Genomic DNA, 21,969 nt, shown 5'->3' with positions numbered 1-21,969 from the left:
TTCTAGTTTCTGGGCAGGAGTAATAACCAGATTAAATTGGGTACGTTTTTTATCCGGCCGTGAAAATACTGCCCGCTATCCTAAACAGGTTAAGAGTGTGCTCCTAATCTCAGCTCGTTACCTGTATGAAAGACACCTGGGAGCCAGAAATCTTTCTGATTGAGAGGGGGTCAAATACTTATTTCCCTCATTAAAATGCAAATCAATTTATAACATTTTTCACATGCGTTTTTCTGGATTTTTTGTTGTTGTTATTCTGTCTCTCACTGTTCAAATAAACCTCCCATTAAAATTATAGAAATAATTTCTTTGTCAGTGGGCAAACGTACAAAATCAGCAGGGGATCAAATACTTATTTCCCTCACTGTATGTGGAGGCGAGGGGGGGCAAATATTTTAGACTATTGAGCATTATGCCTAAAAGTGATTCGCTATAATAGTTTTTTTTGTTCTTCTCTCCAGTAAGTGAATCTGCATGCAACGGAGAAGAGGTCTTTTAGTTTCTACTTGTTGCTTTTCATGTTCTCCTCGTCAGTCAGTCATTCAGACCTTGTCCTGAAAGCCCTTCAGCTGATATAGTCATTGGAACCTGAGAATGGAAGGCAATATTAGGTTTCCTAGATAATGGACTTGGACCAAGATGTGGACACATTTTTTTAAATGGTAGTCCTCCATTCATTGACGGGATACTACCCTTACACCCTAGTGCAAAAGCAGAACATTTGGAGTGAATGCTTGTCTCTAGCTTGGCCTAGGCTGCTGTTTCCCAACCCTGGTCCTCCAGTAACTTGCAACACTGTTTCCCAACCCTGGTCCTCCAGTACCTTGCAACACTGTTTCCCAACCCTGGACCTCCAGTACCTTGCAACACTGTTTCCCAACCCTGGACCTCCAGTACCTTGCAACACTGTTTCCCAACCCTGGTCCTCCAGTACCTTGCAACAGGACAAACAACCCTGGACAAGTGCACCTGATTCAACTTGTCAACTAATCATGAAGCCCTTAATGAGTTGAATAAGGTGTGTTGGTCCAGGTCTACTACAACAACGTGTACTGTTGGGGCCACTGGAGGACCCCTGTTGGGGCCACTGGCGTACCAGGGGTTGGAAACACTGTTGGGGCTACTGGAGGACCAGGGATGGGGAACACTGAGCTAGGCCTATGTACTCTGTCCCTCACGTTGGTTCTTACCTGTGTTCGCCACTTTACAGATGTCACAGGTATCAGATATCATTACATTTCCTGTCCTTTTGGACCAGATTTGCAATTTCTATCAGAAAGAGTATCTATAGGCCTTCTTTCATGGAGTTGTTCAAACGACGGGCAGTTGTAGGCCTATAGGCTGTACGTCAGTAATTTATGGGGAGAAGGGATCCTTCAGCTGTGGATCAGTCCAAACAAGGGTTGTAAATTTCCCAAACCTTTTCTAAAATATTGTTTTGAAGGATTCTCAGAATGAAGAGAATAAGCAGGTAGGGGTTTCTGGGGGAGGGCTAGCAGGAAGGGTGTAGTGGGGATGAGCATGGTAAATTATTTTACTGTTCCTATATTATTTAAAGATTGTTGGATGTATGTGTAACCGATGTGAAATGTCTAGCTAGTTAGCGGTGGTGCGCGCTAATAGCGTTTTAATGGGTGACGTCACTCGCTCTGCGACCTTAAGTAGTTGTTCCCCTTGCGCTGCAAGGGCCGCGACTTTTGTGGCGCGATGGGTAACGATGCTTCGTGGGGTGTCAGTTGTTGTGTGCAGAGGGTCCCTGGTTCAAGCCCAGGTTGGGGCGAGGAGAGGGACGGAAGCTATACTGTTACATATGGATATTCAAAAAAATTATCTTGACTTTCGACCAATCAGAACGATGCAAATGCACATGGCAGAGGTAAGCAGCAGAAATGTTGCTTTTCTGCAGTAAGTTGGCTAACAGTGAAAGAAGTCTGATCTTCATCACGATAGAACTGATTATGTTACAAAAAGGTTTTCTGGTGAGTGTATTGCATTGATCCCTGTCAGGTATGGTGAAAACTCTGTTAGGTGAGAGCCTGTAATTGCTATTTGAATTGGGGGGGATAGCATACCGGAGCGCTAAAGCCTCGATCAAACCGACAGCGTTGTTGCATTAATGCTGCTTAAAAACATTCTGCAGTCAAACTTTTTTCCCCATTATGTAATCCAAAATGGTTACTTGATATGTGCAACAATATTTTAACTTTTTTGAAACTATTTCTGTACCAGTTCAAGTCTGCTCATACGGTTTGATGCATACAGTGCATTTGGAAAGTATTCAAACTAGGGCTGGGCGGTATACCGTATTTTACGATATACCGGTATTGATGCATGGACTGGTTTGGGTTTTTACTTTACCTTCTATAAACGGTATTTCAATGTTTGGTTAAATGTGATGCGCTGTGTTTAACGTTGATTTTTATAGTTTACTTCGCTACTTGAGTCATCTCTCTCTCTCCACCTTGCTTTCCACACAGGCCTAGCCCCGCCCCCTGTCAATCAAGGAGCTCATTAGTTGTTCCTCGACCACGAGACACATGCTTTCAGTCTACATGGTCATTGCAGCACATGTAACAATGTTGATGACAACAATGCTGTTATCACTTTGCTTCATATAAATCCAGTAGCGTTCTTTAATTACACTATTAGTTTGTTGCTTACGTCTGCAAACAGCTAGTTTGTCTTTTCTTAGCAAGTTGGTTCTAAATCTTGTTAGCCTGTAATGCTAATCGCTAGGTAGCTAGCTAATAAATGTACTGAGTCAGAGCAAACGTAATTAGTTATACAGCCTGATAATACCAGTGATGGTATAGACCTAAATCAGCATGTTGTTTGTGCAACAGTACCTTCTAAATCAAAGAAGAATACAAGAAGCATTAATATGTTAGCTACATGAAGTAGCTAAGAGAAAACAGACAATGTAGCCAAAGATTATAGGGTCCCCTAGGAATCAATTATCAACACTTTGGTTCCTGCCCTAAGTGTTTGTTTTAGGAACCAATCACAATAACTACTCCCTGGCATTTTCATTTGTTTGTTAAACAACACTATTCAAAGTGCCCACTATCATATTCTAACTATAGAATTAGAATAATCATTATATTATTGTATATTGCAAAAATCACTGAAGCTGGAGTCTTATCTCCCTCTCTACCTTTAAGCATCTGCTGTTAGTGCAGTTTACTGATCACCGTACCTGTACACAGCCAATCTGTAAATAGCACACCCAACTACCTCATCCCCATATTGTTACTTATCCTCTTGCTCTTTTGCATCCCAGTATCTCTACTTGCACATCATCTGTTAATGCTAAATTGTAATTATTTTGCCTCCATTGCCTATTTATTGCCATACCTCCCTACTCTTCTGCATTTGTACACATTGATATTTTTTTGTTTTATTGACTGTACGTTTGTTTATCCCATGTGTAACTCTGTTGTTTTTGTTGCACTGTTTTTCTTTATCTTGGCCAGGTTGCAGTTGTAAATGAGAACTTGTTCTCAACTGGCCTACCTGGTTAAATAAAGGTGAAATAAATACAAATAAAAAGTATTCCAACTAGTGATGCACTGATATTACATTTTTGGCCGAAGAAAACGATACCAATATTTACAATTTTAAGCATTCTACTACAGTTATAGTTAACACACACAGACTGTTGCGTCTGTGTAAGGCACTGCGTCTCCGTGCAAGAGGCGTCACTACAGTCCCTGGTTTGAATCCAGGCAGTATCACATCCGGCTGTGATTGGGAGTCCCATAGTGCAGCGCACAATTGGCCCAGTGTCGTCCGGGCCGTCATTGTAAATAAGAATTTCTTCTTAACTGACTTGCCTAGTTAAATAAAGGTTACACACACCACACTGACCAAAAAGTTATTTTGTTGGCATTTACGCATGTCCCCATTACCAGTAAAATATAATCAAAACCCATTTCTTTCACTTACTAGCTGTGCTGTTTCATTGTTCAGTCATTTCATTCTCAACCAGGATTTCTATCGAACGCTGTTTGGGTCTTTGCGTGTCAAAAAAGATACATGTCAAATAACACGACATCTGTTTCAGTAGCTATAGTTAGCTAGCTAACTATCTAGCTAGGTGTCATCTAAAATAACCCTAATTTATAAAACAGTTCTTATTTGATTAATGGTGGTCGGACCATCTATGTGAAGCTAGTCATAATGAGGATTAGCCACAATAGTGGACTTTGCAGTTAGCCTTAAATAAAAGTATGGCATAATTATACTATTTGTATTAATTTGCATTACTGTCAATTACATACTTTTATTTTGAAGGCACACTGCAAATTCCACTATTGTGCCTAATCCTTATTTTGGCCAGCTTACATTTTAGTCATTTAGCAGACGTGCTTATCCAGAGCGACTTACAGTAGTGAATGCATACATTTTTTTCTCCGTACTGGTCCCCCGTTAACAAATGTAGTTGTGAATGATATCCAAATATTTGTGTGTGTATCTATATGTGTGTATATCTATCTCCTGGATTTCTAAACCATCTGTCCTAATGTACTGTTGTTCTGTCTGTCCTTAGTTCTACCAGTTGTTGTTCATTGTCCTCATTAGAATGGTCCCACCTGATCTCACCTGCCTTCCATCCTGGAGGACCATGTACGCCGTTGTTAGAGCGGTTACACTATCTTGTCAATGTAATTGATATTCTTTGGCTTTGGCCAGTTGGCCCTGTGCGAGTGGGCCAGTTGGCCCTGTGCGAGCGGGCCAGTTAGCATAGCTCTGCTGCTCGCTTTTGTGTGGAGTTCATGCAAAAGACCGCCTTTTATACAAATCAACTGGCAGATGACAGACAATGATGAAAATGTGATTCTTTTGAAGTTGTAATGGCCATTAAAATGTGTGAAATCCATGTATTGAAAAGGGAGCGCCCTGGAAAGCCCTCCAGTCTTGGGTGGCTGTGGCCGGGCGTGCTGGGAGGTTGGTCTGGGTTTTTGTAGCCGACTTCCCCATCGCTTGTTTGCTAATTCCCAGAAGAATTGGACCAGGTTCTCTATAGGGCTCTGAATGGGCTTCAGTTGAACCAGGAATATGCATATATTATATAGCCACAGGTTGGCGTTTCCCTCCTTTTTTTCCTCATCTCCTGCACCACCAGGGACCAGGCTAGTGGTGCTCAAGGTCTTTGTGTTCCATTTAGGTCAAGGTTTATTGACTAGGCTAAGTTATCTATTTTAATTTGGATTTATTTGATCCATTTTGAGCTAGGCAACATGCAACCGTTATTTACAGATTTTGGATAAGTTTGTTTACCTCTGGGGTATTATGTTCCATTTTCGAATGAACATAAATAAATACAAATGATGTGAAAGCTGATTGAAACGGGGAGGTAGTATTTCTTGTTGAATAAGAAATGGTTGTTTTTGTAACTTGAGCCATGCTGGGAGCCATTGGCTGTGTTCCTGATAGGATCATAATTCTAACATCACGTTTGTTGCCAAACATTTCAGAGGTTTGAGGAATCAAAGTCTCAACAAGAGTTCAAGTCTGTTTTTTAATAGTGACATATTTGGGCTTCATGCTGTTCAGGTCTGAAATATATGAGGGATGCCAGTTATTTTTTTTTAGCACATAGTTAACTATTTCAGTAAAGTCTGTTTTCAAGTTATTTCCAGTATGCAGCAAGATTAAAGTGTTTTGTCGGCTTGCTCACCTAGCCTAATCTCCCAATGGGAAAATATAGGAACGAATCATCCATTCACACTATTTAACCCAGTCTCCCGGAGGGAGTATCCTAGTCCGGAGGTCCTCAAAGCGCTCTGCTTCGTGACCCACTAATTGAGGTGTCTTACGTCGCGACCAACCGTAAGGGTTGAGTGGTGAAAAAAAAAACTTTGCCGACCAAATAATACAAAAAAATATGGTTTTAATAAATACCCATTACTTCAAAACATCAAACTATATTAAATGTCATGAACAGTCAAAATCATGTTTTTTTTTTCTTCTTCATGAAATGTGATTGATCTGGTTTAATCCAAATATAAAGTATGAAAAATGACTGTTGCTTCTTCACTGATGTAGTTTGATTATAAAGTTACTTGTCCCCTCCCCCATGTCAAACACTGAAAAATAAAAATTCCACCCAAAAACCATATTTTGGTTATTTGTTTCATTAGTTCATTGTTGACACAGTCCCAAAATGTTTTGCTTAAGATGTGTAACTTTCAAAATACAGAAATCATTCACATATGATACAAACCCAGCATCATACGGTGGATGATTTCACTATTTTTAAAGTTATACATCTTGATTTCTGTCAAGGAAAACATTTTGGGACTATGTCAACAATTGACTAATGAAAAACACACTAGTAGGTGTGTTTTGCAGATGGATGTGTTTTATATATCGCTACTCTACTGGTTCCAAAATGTGACTGTTGGGTGTCAGCAAATATAATTTACACTATTCATCTATTGCAGAGATGAGTGTTTCCCCTTTCATTTGTGTCTAGTGTTAGCTAGTTACTGGCTAGCTAGGTGTTCAGCCAGCATGGAACAAAAGCGGTGGATGCTTCATTCAAAACTCTGAAGCAGTTGTCATGTCAACACATCCGTCTGTACTGCTGTGAACCGCCACAAAACGTGTGATTTAAAAAAAAAAAAAAAAAAAGTCTGTCTTGCAATTTCAATGTTTTGTTTTTGTGTTTCACCAAATTTGCTTTAAGATTTTACTGCAACACTGCTCATTGTATCCAAGTTTCTTGACGTAGGCGTTTCAGAGCTGTCAGTCACGGCGAGGTCATGGATATAAGCTCCCTGCACACTCGGCCTGTCCAACTGTTACCCACCTGAATCTCTGCAGTGACCCATTTTAGGGTCCCGTCCCACAGTTTGGCCCTAGTCCATGCTGTTGTTTTGGTGATGGGTTTCTTGCCCTACGAAACGGTCTGATGCACACAGACCCAACCTGAATCCTCAGACGGACAGACAAGCCAGTGTACTAGCATGGCAGTCAGTCAGGTCAGTCCAGTCCAGTCATGCCTTGAATTAGTTCACTGGTGGCATTAGAAAAACATGGTGGAGCTGCCGAATCAAACGCCAGTGGTGGAGGAAGGAGATCAGACACTCATTTACTACAACTGGGTCAATTAGTTCTGTTTTTGTTCATCATACGTTCAGGAAAGACTGTTATAGTGCTGCGCTGAGGCATAATTGGGAAGTATTTGTGGCATCTGTGGTGTGCTTTGTTCTCTCTTCTGTCGCTTTCCCTCTATCTCTTTTTTTTCCTCTCTTTCTCTTTCCCCCATCTCTTTCTCTTTCCCCCATCTCTTTCCCCCATCTCTTTCCCCCATCTCTTTCCCCCATCTCTTTCCCCCATCTCTTTCCCCCATCTCTTTCCCCCATCTCTTTCTCCCCCATCTCTTTCCCCCCCATCTCTTTCTCCCCCATCTCTTTCCCCCCCATCTCTTTCCCCCCCATCTCTTTCCCCCCCATCTCTTTCCCCCCCATCTCTTTCCCCCCCATCTCTTTCCCCCCCATCTCTCTCTCTCTTTCCCCCCCATCTCTCTCTCTCTCTTTCCCCCCCATCTCTTACCGACACGTTGTTTGTCGGTAAGGAACTGCAGTGACCTATTCAATCTCCACCAGTAGCTAGGTTTCCATCCAATTGGCAACAGATTTTCATGCAAATATTCTAACATCTGCATATAAACAATATGTGCATTTTCCCACCAGAGACGTGTTTCCATCAAATTGACTTGTACATAAAAAGCTGTGTTTTTATGTTATCACATAAAAATACCTTTTGCGGTTAAATTCCCATGTACCAAATAAAACATTTTAAGTTAATTGTGTTTCCATCTACTGATGGTTCTCTCACAGAAATGTTTGTTATACACGGAGTGTAGAAAACATTAAATACACCTCATTCCATGACACTGACCAGTTGAATCCAGAGCTATGATCCCTTATTGATGTCACTTGTTAAATCCACCATCAGTGTAGGTGAAGGGGAGGAGACGGGTTAACAAGAAGGGTTTTTAAACCTTAAGACACCTGAGACATGGATTGTGTATGTTGGGCCATTCAGAGGGTGAATGGACAAGACAAAAGATTTAAGTGTCTTTGAACAGGGTGTGGTAGTAGGTGCCAGGGGCACCGGTTTGTGTGAAGAACTGCAACGCTGCTGGGTTTTTCACCCTCAAGTTTCCTGTGTGTATCAAGAATGGTCCATCACCAAGAGGACATCCAGCCAACTTGACACAACTGTGGGAATCATTAGAGTCAACATGGGCCAGCATCCCTGTGGAACGCTTTCAACACCTTGCAGAGTCCATGTCCCCGACGAATTGAGGCTGTTCCGAGGACAAAAAGGGGTGCAACAAAATATTAGGAAGGTGTTCTTAATGTTTCGTTAACTCGGTTGTATCGGTACGTGCCCTTTAGCCAACCGTTTTCAGATAACAATGCGGGTATAGCCTACTAAATGATGAGATTATTATAGACAGGACAGCAACATTGTTTGTATTTGTCAAATGGCAGCCTAGCATGTCACCAGAATAAAACCGTCAATATTAATTGGAAAGGAGAATCAAGCTCATCACATTGCACTTTCACCACCCTGTGAAGTTCATAAGTTATTTCATCCGTAGCCTCATAAACTGCATGGTTTTATGAGTCGTAGAGGGAGGACCGCAAAACGTATCACGTGACTCCCAAGTTTACTTCGATATAATGGTTATATCAATATTTATTAGTGCTTTCCTCCCCCATTTCCTGTAGAAATACATTTTACAGACACAAAAAGATCCCATCTTCTCTAGCGTATTTTATTTTATTTTTCGACATTTTGGAAAGTTTACTGAAGTTTTCTGTTTCCATCAGGCCTCGCATTACATTTTTTTATATATATATATTTTTTTTATATGTACTTTACGCACATAAAAAGGTTGGCTGGAACCCTGGTTATTGGTCCACTTGACAGAATATGTTCAAAGGAACTCCCCAGGCGGAATCCTGACAGCAGCCAAGGGGCCAGCTCTTTAAATCACCGTCTGGGAAAGGGGAGAAAAACACACATGGGGAAACGAAGCTGATAATTAATTGAATATTGTTATAAAATGTCCATGTGATGAACTCTAATATGTAAACAAATATGAATACATATCTTGCTTTTTTTTTCTTCACATCCACCTTCTTTTCAATTGTAACAAACTTGTCGGTCATAAAGTCAAGTTGTTGGTCAAAAGTTTTTTTGAAAACTGCATTAGATAACATTTTGAAATGTTATAACCACTAAAATAAGTGATATTCAGTCATCCATTTACGTTATTTACGATTTAGGCCTACATTTTAATTCTCCCAACCACACAGATCTTGTATATCCATATAATTCTAGTCCTTTATTAATTAGGCACCAAACGGATTTAGAACAGTTTAAAACCGAGAGGGACTACTGCTTGTTCGGTTTTTTTCTGTTGCAAAACAATTTCGATACAGTTTGCACTAATGAATACAACCCTAATGCGTAGGGGTGTAACAGATCACCAAGTCCAATGTTCGGTACGTATTGTGGTTTTGGGGTCACTGTTTGGTGTTTCGGTACACCGGGAAAAATGACATGCCATTTACAATATTCAGCATTCAGCAATGTGTTCTTGGCATTGTCTGTTGTGACATCATTCACAATGTCCTTGGCATTGTGTGTTGTGACAGGACTGTTATGTTGGGCCTCTCCAGTTTCCACTCTGCTACGTCTCTGACCATGTGGGAGATGGGAATTTACCAGTTAACAAATGTAGTTGTGAATGATATCCAACACGTAATGTCTTAAATCAAAACGTATCTGGGCTGCATTATGCCACTCGACTATTTGAAAAAGTCTGTGGGGGGGGGGAGCTTGCGCTCTGTCCCTTGCCTCAGGCTGCACACCCCTTAGACTATTCTCAATGTAATCTAGTCTTTACAGATTGTTTAGAACCATCTGAAAAAGTCGGAGAGGGTTTATCTAACGAGGGTACATCAGATTTGAGCTCATCTTGCTCTGGCTAGCATTAGTTGTTGATGTGTATAACTGAGGGAGAGAGAGAGCAGACCTTCTTTCATGGTTGTTTGATCAATAGGACTGTAAAGTTCCCAGGTGGAAGAGGACTCCTGTGGTGTTTTTACATATTTACAGAAATCCATTCAGGTGAATGTGTTCTAATGATCTAAAGTCACGCTGTTGCTACTTCCTGTAAACACACAGTCCAGTTCATAGGGAATGATGACAGGTCCTACTGCCTGTAAACACACAGTCCAGTTCATAGTGAATGATGACAGGTCCTACTTCCTGTAAACACACAGTCCAGTTCAAAGAGAATGATGGCAGGTCCTACTTCCTGTAAACACACAGTCCAGTTCATAGTGAATGATGACAGGTCCTACTTCCTGTAAACACACAGTCCAGTTCAAAGAGAATGATGGCAGGACCGTGTGGTGAAATGACTTATTTGCATATAGGTCTAATGTGGCTCTTATTGGCTGTACCGGTCTGCAGTGTCTTTTATTGTCCAAACACATGGCCCCTTTTCCACTCTGTTGCTATAAAAGTTTCACATGCCTTACTCAACGTCATTCCCAAAAATTCTATGAAAACGTGAAAATGACCGTATCTAAGTGCTCCCTTGTCTAAACTACCTGTTTGCTGAAATGGGTGCTATGGGGAAGTTTGTAACGTTGCTAAAGCGCTTTCATGAGTTGCTAAAACCCACCTAGAATGGACGAAATATCTGCGGCTATAAACCAATTAAAAAAGTTATAAACATAGCCTGCCTATCGATCACTTGTAATTTCTTTGTCCCGGTCAGAATCAGCTGCCAAGGGGCTGCTTGAATGATGATATGTTGTTACATTGCGTTTCCGTCTTGCTCCGGTATACTGGGTTGATGTAGGTGTAAATGTTGAGCATGGCGGCGACATGTTTTTATCTACAACTCTCTGTCCGTCGCCGTTGGGAAGCCAAAATGTTCCCAAACCTGGTTTATCCAACCCCACCACTCTCCATCGTATAGAACTAGCTCCCAGTTGCGCCTGACAAAAGGACATTTTGAAATGCACCAATTTTTTTCAAGATTAGATTTTTTTGATTTCAACGTGCACATAGTCTCTAGTTTTAACGGAATATCATGAAATGTTTTATCGGCTCAGATTTACTTGAGCCATACAACACAGCATAGTTACAGCCTATAGACGTATTATTTAGTTTTTTGATGTTTTCCTGATTTACCGTTACGCCCCCTACTAATGCGTGTGTTTGTGGTTCTCACCCTCAGGACATCTCCACTCTGACCGGGATTCCCGACGAACACATAAAGACCCGCAAGGTGCACATCTTTGTGCCGGCCCGCACGGCCATGCAGTCAGGAGCCCACGGCATCAAGAAGTGGAAGATGGACTTTGACACCCGGGAACGCTGGGAAAACCCTCTGATGGGATGGGCCTCCACGTAAGACAACACAGACATATATTAAATACCTGTTTCTAGTCAGAACCCTGACCCCAAAAAAACATCACTGTGATAAAAATTGGTGTGTATTTTTATTTATTTTGTCTGAGAAAATCTGACAAATGTTGTTACGTTCAAGCTAGTTTTTAATGATCCCGTGTGGCTCAGTTGGTAGAGCATGGTGTTTGCAACGCCAGGGTTGTGGGTTCGATTCCCACGGGGGACCAGTACGGAGAAAAACATGTATGAAATGCATTCACTACTGTAAGTCGCTCTGGATAAGAGCGTCTGCTAAATGACTAAAATGTAAAAAATGTAAAATGATTATCACATGGCTTTCTATTTGTCCTCTTAGGGGTGACCCCATGTCCAACATGAACCTTACGTTCACCTCCAAGGATGACGCTGTCGCATTTGCGGAGAAAAACGGTAAACACCACACACTGTTAAATCCCATAGATCTTCCTACCTCAGCTAGTCGTTGGTTCAGGGTGACGCTAATACACTAACTCAAGGAAACGTGTTTTGTTTATCATAGCAGGATAGAGATTAGTGCTGTTCTGTCTATACACAGCTTTCTGACGACGCGTGTTTATGCCTCCACTTTAAATTGTGAATGGGAATTGATCCAAGAGGAATACACAAGCTTTTCTTGGCCCTGTGGCTTCATTTCATTCATCTGAGCTGTTTATTATCTCAGGTTGGAGCTACGACATCACAGAGAAGATGGAGAAGAAGCCCAGAGCGAAGTCGTATGGAGCCAACTTCTCCTGGGACAAAAGGACTAGGAGGTCTGCTAAGTAAACTGGACTGTCCTGACCCTGATCTGATGACGCACACCTGTTGTTGCTTGTATCATAATACTCTCTACTTGATTAAATAATACATGGATATTTATGTGTTCAAAGCGATTTTTTTTCTGTCCTGTTTTTTTAGTATTGAAACTATTAAGTTTGTGGACTTTAATGTTTGTTGCTTTGTCCCTTCCTTTTTTTTCCCGTTGTAGTTCAGGGAGAGCTATTTGTTAGGAATTAATGCTCTCAAAGTTTAACTTCCCGTTTTGACTAATTACAGTTCAACTAAATTTTATTGTAGTGGGATTGTGGTTACTGTAACCTTCACCATTTCAACAACACAGCCAAATGAATGAATGAATGAATGTTTACACACGAGTCCCATCTTGGATTTTAACCCATCGCCATCACACTCCATTTCAAATAAGACATTGTTATCTCCCAGGTTCAGGCAATACCTATTATCTGTTGGGCCATCCCCCTAACGGACCACTAATACACTATTTAAATCAAGTTGGATGACATCAACAGGAAACTCGCTTCAGCAGGGCTTCTCTGGACAACCAGGGAAAACTCTTCCCATTACCTCAGCAAGGCTTGTCTGGACAACCAGGGAAGACTCTTCCCATTACCTCAGCAGGGCTTCTCTGGACAACCAGGGAAAACTCTTCCCATTACCTCAGCAAGGCTTCTCTGGACAACCAGGGAAAACTCTTCTCATTACCTCAGCAAGGCTTCTCTGAACAACCAGGGAAAACTCATCCCATTACCTCAGCAAGGCTTCTCTGGACATCCAGGGAAAACTCATCCCATCATATAAAGAAGGGAAGTCTTGTTAATTTACCATCGAGTTAAACTGAAAAGTATAGAACGTATCCAAAACGGCTCCCTATTCCCTATATAGTGCACTCCATCTGGAGTAGGGTTCCATCTGGAGTAGGGTTCCATCTGGAGTAGGGATCCATCTGGAGTAGAGGTGATAGAGATGGGAATACTTATTAATTAGCCATTAAGTTAAACTATGGAAAGTATAGATTAGAGGGACAAGGAAGGGATGGAGAGGTCACAGTAGAAAGCCCTATATAGGACGAGCAATGAGATACTTTTGTGTGTGTGTGTGATATACATATGTGGACAACCCTTCAAATTCGGCTATTCCAGCCACACCCCTTACTGACGGGTGTATAAAATTGAGCACACTGTCATGCAATCTCCATAGACAAACATTGGCAGTAGAATGGCCTTACTGAAGAACTCAGTGACTTTCAATGTGGCACCTTCATAGGATGACACCTTTCCAATAAGTCAGTTCATAACATTTCTGCCTTGCTTGAGCTCCCCCGACCAACTGTAAGTGCTGCTATTGGTAAGTGGAAATGTCTAGGAGCAACAACGGCTCAGCATCGAAGTGGTAGGCCACACAAGCTCAGAACGAGACCGCTGAAGCACGTAGGTTGTCCTCGGTTGCAACACTCACTACCGAGTTCCAAACTTTACATTTTTTTTATTTCACCTTTATTTAACCAGGTTGGCTAGTTGAGAACAAGTTCTCATTTACAACTGCGACCTGGCCGAAATGAAGCAAAGCCGTTACTGCCTCTGGAAGCAACATCGGCACAGTTACTGTTTTGTCGGGAGCTTGTGTGTGGCCGAGCAGCTGCACACAAGCCTAAAATCACCATGTGCAAGCGTTGGCGGCAGTGGTGTAAAGCTTGACGCCATTGAATTCTCTGGAGCACTGGAAACACGTTCTCTGGAAGGATGAATCACGCTTCACCATCTGGGTTTGGCAGATGCTTGGAGAACGCTAACTGCCCTAATGCATAGTGCCAATTGTAAAGTTTGGCGGAGAAGGAATAATGGTCTAGGGCTGTTTTTCATGGTTCGGGTTTTTCATGGTTCCTTAGTTTCAGTGAAGGGAAATCTTAACGCTACATCATACAATGATATTCTAGACGATTTTGTGCATCCAACTTTGTGCCAACAGTTTGGGGAATGCCCTTTCCTGTTTCAGCATGACAATGCCCCCGTGCACAAAGCGAGGTCCATACAGAAATGGTTTGTTGATCGGTGTGGACGAACTTGACTGGCACGCACAGAGCCCTGACCTCAACCTCATTGAACACCTTTGGGATGAATCGGAAACGCCAACTGTGAGCCAAGCCTAATTGCCCAACATCAGTGCCCGACCTCACTAAAGCTCGTGGCTAGGTATTTATAGTGTGGTTTCCATACATTTTTTTTTCATCAGTTCTGAGACATCTCCAATACCCCTTTAACGCTGAAGGCTTTGCAGGACCCAGCACCAGTTGCTGTAACCATGCTGAAAAGGCCTAAAAAGGAAACAAACAATGCAGCAGGCTACTGTTGGCACGATAGTGTGAAAAGGGTACAACGACAACCAAGGTTTCTTTACAGTTGGTCTTTGTGTTTCAGAGTACAATAGTGTTGCTGTCCAGTGGGCCTCTAGCTGCGTGACTGTGCCTTCCGTCTTCTTCGCACAACAAACCACTTAATTGGTATAACCCAGCACTAATTAACACATTGCAAATCCTTCAGTCTCTCGCTCTTTATTTAGACCCAATGCTCCAACACATCAAACGACCCACTCCGATATGAGCGCAATGCTCTGACCAAACACAAGACACGGGGCTGTTTTTTTTTTTAAAGGACAACGGGCAGCGTTTGTTGCTTTCGAAGGCCTCACTTTGAGATAAGGGCGGCGGAAAAACTGGTGCATAGTTGACACAAATGTTCTACTGTCGATACTATACTGGAACAATAAAGATTTAAAAGCGTTCCATCAATGACTTCAGTGGAATTAGTTAGGGAATTTACAATAGTCACGTTGAAGGGAAACTTGGATCAAGTTGAATAGGCCGAACGGTACTTTGATTCAGTTATAGAGACCTATTTCATGTGACTATCTGGTGATTCCACTGTATTTTTCACTAAATCTCAATTCCCTTAACTTACCATTGTCTGCATTCCAAATTGCACCCTTGTCAAAAGTAGTTCACTATGTATGGAATAGGGCTCTAGTCAAAAGTAGTTCACTAGGGTGCCATTTGGGACATATCCATTGTGATATACCTTCAGATCTACATACACTGTACTCTAAACCAAACAGTCCACAAACCACCAACATCTTCTAAAAATGAGGCGACATTAGAGCAGAGCTTGATGAATGTTATGCAGTTTATATACACTGCTCAAACACAATGTAACTCCAAGTCAATCACACTTCTGTGAAATCAAACTGTCCACTTAGGAAGCAACACTGATTGACAATACATTTCACATGCTGTTGTGCAAATGGAATAGACAACAGGTGGAAATTATAGGCAATTAGCAAGACACCCCCAATAAAGGAGTGGTTCTGCAGGTGGGGACCACAGACCACTTCTCAGTTCCTATGCTTCCTGGCTGATGTTTTGGTCACTTTTGAATGCTGGCGGTGCTTTCACTCTAGTGGTAGCATGAGACGGAGTCTACTACCCTCACAATTGGCTCAGGTAGTGCAGCTCATCCAGGATGGCACATCAATGCGAGCTGTGGCAAGAAGGCTTGCTGTGTCTGTCAGCGTAGTGTCCAGAGCATGGAGGCGCTACCAGGAGACAGGCCAGTACATCAGGAGACGTGGAGGAGGCCGTAGGAGGGCAACAACCCAGCAGCAGGACCGCTACCTCTGCCTTTGTGCAAGGAGGAGCAGGAGAAGCACTGCCAGAGCCCTGCAAAATGACCTCCAGCAGGCCACAAATGTGCATGTGTCTGCTCAAACGGTCAGAAACAGACTCCATGAGGGTGGTATGAGGGCCCGACGTCCACAGGTGGGGGTTGTGTTTACAGCCCAACACCGTGCAGGACGTTTGGCATTTGCCAGAGAACACCAAGATTGGCAAATTCGCCACTGGCGCCCTGTGCTCTTCACAGATGAAAGCAGGTTCACACTGAGCACGTGACAGACGTGACAGAGTCTGGAGACGCCGTGGAGAACGTTCTGCTGCCTGCAACATCCTCCAGCATGACCGGTTTGGCGGTGGGTCAGTCATGGTGTGGGGGGGCCGCACAGCCCTCCATGTGCTCGCCAGAGGTAGCCTGACTGCCATTAGGTACCGAGATGAGATCCTCAGACACCTTGTGAGACCATATGCTGGTGCGGTTGGCCCTGGGTTCCTCCTAATGCAAGACAATGCTAGACCTCATGTGGCTGGAGTGTGTCAGCAGTTCCTGCAAGAGGAAGGCATTGATGCTATAGACTGGCCCGCCCATTCCCCAGACCTGAATCCAATTGAGCACATCTGGGACATCATGTCTCGCTCCATCCACCAACGCCACGTTGCACCACAGACTGGCTAGGAGTTGGCGGATGCTTTAGTCCAGGTCTGGGAGGAGATTCCTCAGGAGACCATCCGCCACCTCATCAGGAGCATGCCCAGGCGTTGTAGGGAGGTCATACAGGCACGTGGAGGCCACACACACTACTGAGCCTCATTTTGACTTGTTTTAAGGACATTACATCAAAGTTGGATCAGCCTGTAGTGTGGTTTTCCACTTTAATTTTGAGTGTGACTCCAAATCCAAACCTCCATGGGTTGATAAATTGGATTTCCATTGATTATTTTTGTGTGATTTTGTTGTCAGCACATTCAACTATGTAAAGAACAAAGTATTTAATAAGATTATTTCTTTCATTCAGATCTAGGATGTGGTGTTTAAGTGTTCCCTTTATTTTTTTGAGCAGTATATTTCCATGAGTTGGAGTACATGGTGCATTTGGAAAGTAGTCAGACCCCTTGACATTTTCCACGTTTTGTTACGTTACAGCCTTATTCTAAAATTTATTTAAATTGATTTTTCCCCTCATCAATCTACACACAGTATGCCATAATGAGAAAGTAAAAACGGATTTTTAGACATTTTTGCAAATGAATTAATAAAAAATAAAAAACACATTTATGTAGTATTCAGAACCTTTACTCAGTACTTTGTTGAAGCAACTTTGGCAGCGGTTACAGCCTCAAGTCTTCTTGGGTATGATGCTACAAGCTTGGCACACCTGTATTTGGGGAGTTTCTTCCATTTCTTCTCAGCAGATCCTCTCAAGCTCTGTCAGGTTGGATGGGGAGTGTCGCTGCACAGCTATTTTTTCAGGTCTCTCCAGAGATGTTTGATCAGGTTCAAGTCCTGGCTCTGGCAGGGCCACTCAAGAACATTCAGAGACTTGTCCCGAATCCACTCCTGCTTTGTCTTGGCTGTGTACTTAGGGTTGTTGTTCTGTTTTGAAGGACAACAACCCTTCACCCTAGTCTGAGGTCCTGAGCGTCCTCATCAAGGATCTCTCTGTGCTTTGCTCCGTTCATCTTTCCCTCGATCCTGACTAGTCTCCCAGTCCCTGCCGCTGAAAAACATTTCCACAACATGATGCTGCCACCACGCTTCACCGTAGGGATGGTGCCAGGTTTCCTCCAGACGTGATGCTTGGCATTCAGTCCAAAGAGTTTAATCTTGGTTTCATCAGACCAGAGAATCTTGTTTCTCATGGTCTGATAGTCCTTAGGTGTCTTTTGGCATAGTGAGGAGTGACTTCCGTCTGGCCATTCTACCGTAAAGGCCTGATTGGTGGAGTACTGCAGAGATAGTTGTCCTTCTGGAAGGTTCTTTTATCTCCATAGATGAACTCTAGAGCTCTGTCAGAGTGACCATCGGGTTCTTGACCAAGGCCCTTCTTCCCCGTTTGCTCAGTTTGGATGGGCGGCCAGCTCTAGGCAGAGTCTTGGTGATTCAAACTTCTTCCATTTAAGAATGATGGAGGCCACTGTGTTCTTGGGGACCTTCAATTCTTCAGAAATGTTTTGGTACCCTTCACCAGATCTGTGTCTCGACACAATCCTGTCTCGGAGCTCTACAGACAATTCCTTTGACCTCAGGGCTTGGTTTTCTTGCTCTGACATGCGCTGTCAACTGTGAGACCTTTTATGATTGGTTTGAGAAGATGTAGAAATGAGTCTTGGAGCTTTTATTCTTAATTTATTAAAGCGTTTGTGTATATTGTAATTTAACTTTTTCAATACACTTTAAAATCAATACATTTTAATTTTAAAATCCTTGCAGTGATAAGAGCCAACCCGAAGGGGATGGACAGAGTTCTAGGCTAGTAAGTCACTGAAGAACCAACCAAACTTGGGGTGTGAACGTTTTAAACTGAGTTGGGATCGTTAAAGCGGCAATACGTCAATTTTGGGGCGAACTGACCAAATTCACATAGAAATGTGTGTTATAGATCTGTCATTCTCATTAAAACCAAGTCTAAGAAGCGGTAGATCTGTTCTATATACTCTATTTCTATGCTTCCCATTCTTAAATTTTGTTTTTACGTCTTTTACTTTCAGTTTTGTACACCAGCTTCAAACAGCTGAAAATACATTATTTGGGGTTATGGGAAATATATTTCACAGCATTTTAGATGGTACAATGATTCTCTACTTATACTGGCTTTTTTTGTCACAAATTTAAAATAGGCAAATTATTTGAATTTTAGCAACCAAACTGTTGCTGGCAGCAGCGCCGGTCCCAACAGCAGACAGACAAGCTCTTCACACCGAAGAGGTGCAATAAGGGATGGAGTGAGAAAATCACAGCGCTGATTGCAGTTGATATGCAGCCATTATCAATGGTAAAGGATGTTGGCTTCATTGCCCTGATGGCATATCTAGAACCAGACTACAAGATGACATGTCGGGAAAAAAAACGCGACGGGCTGGATGGAGAGGTTGTACAATATAAAGTACTGTACTGCAAGTACAAAGCGTGAGCTCTCAAATACCCGAGCATTTCCCAAACTTGCCCACGGAACCCCAAGGGGTGCATGTTTAGTTTTTTGCCCCCCCCCTAACACTACACACCTGATTCCAATTTTGTATTTATTTTTATTTCACCTTTATTTAACCAGGTAGGCTAGTTGAGAACAAGTTCTCATTTACAACTGTGACCAGGCCAAGATAAAGCAAAGCAGTGCAACACAAACAACAACACAGAGTTACACATGGAATAAACAAAACATACAGTCAAAAATATAGTAGAAAAGAAAAGTTTATATACAGTGTGTGCAAATGAAGTAAGATTAGGGATGTAAGGCAATAAATAGGTCATAGTGGTGAAATAATTACAATTTAGCAATTCAACACTGGAGTGATAGATATGCAAGTAGAGATACTGGGGTGCAAAGGAGCAAAATAAATAACAGTATGAGGATGAGGTAGTTGGATGGGCTATTTACAGATGGGCTGTGTACAGGCGCAGTGATCTGTGAACTGCTCTGACAGCTGGTGCTTAAATCTAGTGAGGGAGATATGAGTCTCCAGCTTCAGTGATTTTTGCAGTTCGTTCCAGTCATTGGCAGCAGAGAACTGGAATGAAAGGCGGCCAAAGGAGGAATTGGTTTTGGGGGTGACCAGAGAGATATACCTGCTGGAGCGCGTGCTACGGGTGGGTGCTGCTATGGTGACCAGTGAGCTGAGATAAGGCGGGGCTTTACCTAGCAGAGAATTATAGAGAATCATCCAAGATGGCGTAGTAGTTCAGACGTCCTTTACCCTCCTCTTGTCGTGTCCCGTGTATATATATATATATTTACATATTTTTCTTCGCATTATCTTTTTAAATTTTTTCTTCTAAAACTCAACCTCAAAGTACTCTCCTGCAACCCGCCTCACCAATTTAAAAAAGAAAGTATTATTTACCTCAAATCCGAAAATCCACAACAGAAGCTAGCCAGAGGTTAGCCATTTTCACCGGCTAACGTTGGAGTTCAGCTAGCCACGGTCAGCTGTCCTCAGCTATCCATTAGCTCGAAAAGCTATCGCCAGTTTTTGTACAGCGCGACTCAGACCAGAGCACACCGGACCTATTTCTCTCTCCTTTCCCCGATTTCTACCGCAGGCTCTGGACATTTACACCTGGATCTTGCAGCTAACTAGCTGCGACCTGAGTGACTATTGGCAACGTCGGTCCCGGAATTAACACACATTATCCCGGAGCTAGCCAGCTGAAGAGTTCCGTCAGCCACTCGTGGGCTTTTCCTGAGCTAGCCAGCTGAAGTGTCCCCTGGGCTACAATCACCTATCCTGACCCGCTTTACTGCCGATGCGGAGCCCCATCGGGCCCTCACGACTGGACCACCGACGTTATCTGCCGAGGGATTTATCCAACTGGCCCCTCCGTCGCGACGTAACCTGATCGCCCATCTGCGGCCCACTAATCATTAATCGTTAGCTGTCTTATCGGCTGCGATCTGAATAGGTCTATCGGACACTTTTCTTGGGCCACTATAACTAACTATTTTGCCAACTTGGACTGGTCCCCCCTTCCACACGGAACCCCACTAACCCACAGACGGAAACGCACGAGGTGGCTAAAAACAGACTTCCCTCCATCTTCCACCAGCTTGCTACCTATGGCCCGGCTAGCTGTCTGAATCTCACTGGACCCTTTGATCACTCGGCTAAGCATGCCTCTCCTCAATGTCAATATGCAATGTCCATTGCTGTTCTGGTTAGTGTTTATTGGCTTATTTCACTATAGAGCCTCTAGCCCTGCTCATTATACCTTATCCAACCTCTCAGTTCTTCCACCCACACATGCTATGACATCTTCTGGTTTCAATGATGTTTCTAGAGACAATATCTCTCTCATCATCACTAAATGCCTAGGTTTACCTCCTCTGTATTCACATCCCACCATACCTTTGTCTGTACATTATACCTTGAAGCTATTTTATCGCCCCCAGAAACCTGCTCCTTTTTCTCTCTATTCTGGATGTCACAGACGACCAATTCTTATAGCTTTTAGCCGTACCCTTATACTCATTCTTCTCTGCTCCTCTGGGGATGTAGAGGTGAATCCAGGCCCTGCAGTGCCTGGCTCCACTCCTACTCCCCAGGCGCTGTCTTTTGATTACTTCTGTAACCGTAATAGCCTTGGTTTCATGCATGTTAACATTAGACGCCTCCTCACTAAGTTTGTTTTATTCACTGCTTTAGCACACTCTGCCAACCCGGATGTCCTAGCCGTGTCTGAATCCTGGCTTAGGAAGTCCACCAAAAACTCTGAAATCTTCATCCCTAACTACCATGTTTTCAGACAAGATAGAACGACCAAAGGGGGCGGTGTTGCAATCTACTGCAGAGATAGCCTGCAGAGCTCTGTCCTGCTATCCAGGTCTGTACCCAAACAATTTGAACTTCTACTTTTAAAAATCCACCTCTCCAAAAACAAGTCTCTCACCGTCGCCGCCTGCTATAGACCCCCCTCGGCCCCTAGCTGTGCTCTGGACACCATATGTGAACTGATTGCCCCCCATCTATCTTCAGAGCTCGTGCTACTAGGTGACCTAAACTGGGACATGCTTAACACCCCAGCCATCCTACAATCCAAGCTTGATGCCCTCAATCTCACACAAATTATTAATGAACCCACCAGGTACAACCCCAAAGCCGGAAACACTGGCACCCTCATAGATATCATCCTAACCAACGTGCCCTCTAAATACACCTCTGCTGTTTTCAACCAAGATCTCAGCGATCACTGCCTCATTGCCTGCACCCGTAATGGTTCAGAGGTCAAACGCCCTCCACTCATCACTGTCAAACGCTCCCTGAAACATTTCAACGAGCAAGCCTTTCTAATTGACCTGGCCCTGGTATCCTGGAAAGATATTGACCTC

The 21,969-nt window shown here is 43.0% G+C and overlaps 1 protein-coding gene across 1 annotated transcript in view; it reads left to right on the top strand.

Annotated features, from left to right (window-relative positions):
• Positions 1-12,344, top strand: part of ndufs4 (NADH:ubiquinone oxidoreductase subunit S4) — a 44,551-nt gene extending 32,207 nt beyond the window's left edge. Inside the window, exons 3-5 of the mRNA XM_014143510.3 lie at positions 11,279-11,451; positions 11,807-11,880; positions 12,152-12,344. Coding sequence (XP_013998985.1) covers positions 11,279-11,451; positions 11,807-11,880; positions 12,152-12,255 — 351 coding nt within the window. The 3' untranslated portion in view covers positions 12,256-12,344. The remainder of the gene's footprint in view (positions 1-11,278; positions 11,452-11,806; positions 11,881-12,151) is intronic.
• The last annotated feature ends 9,625 nt before the right edge of the window (positions 12,345-21,969 follow it).

The sequence above is a fragment of the Salmo salar genome, chromosome 15 (genome assembly GCF_965601325.2).
Source record: "Salmo salar chromosome 15, fSalSal1, whole genome shotgun sequence".
NCBI lineage: Eukaryota > Metazoa > Chordata > Actinopteri > Salmoniformes > Salmonidae > Salmo > Salmo salar.
This window is presented reverse-complemented; position numbering and strand designations above follow the sequence as displayed.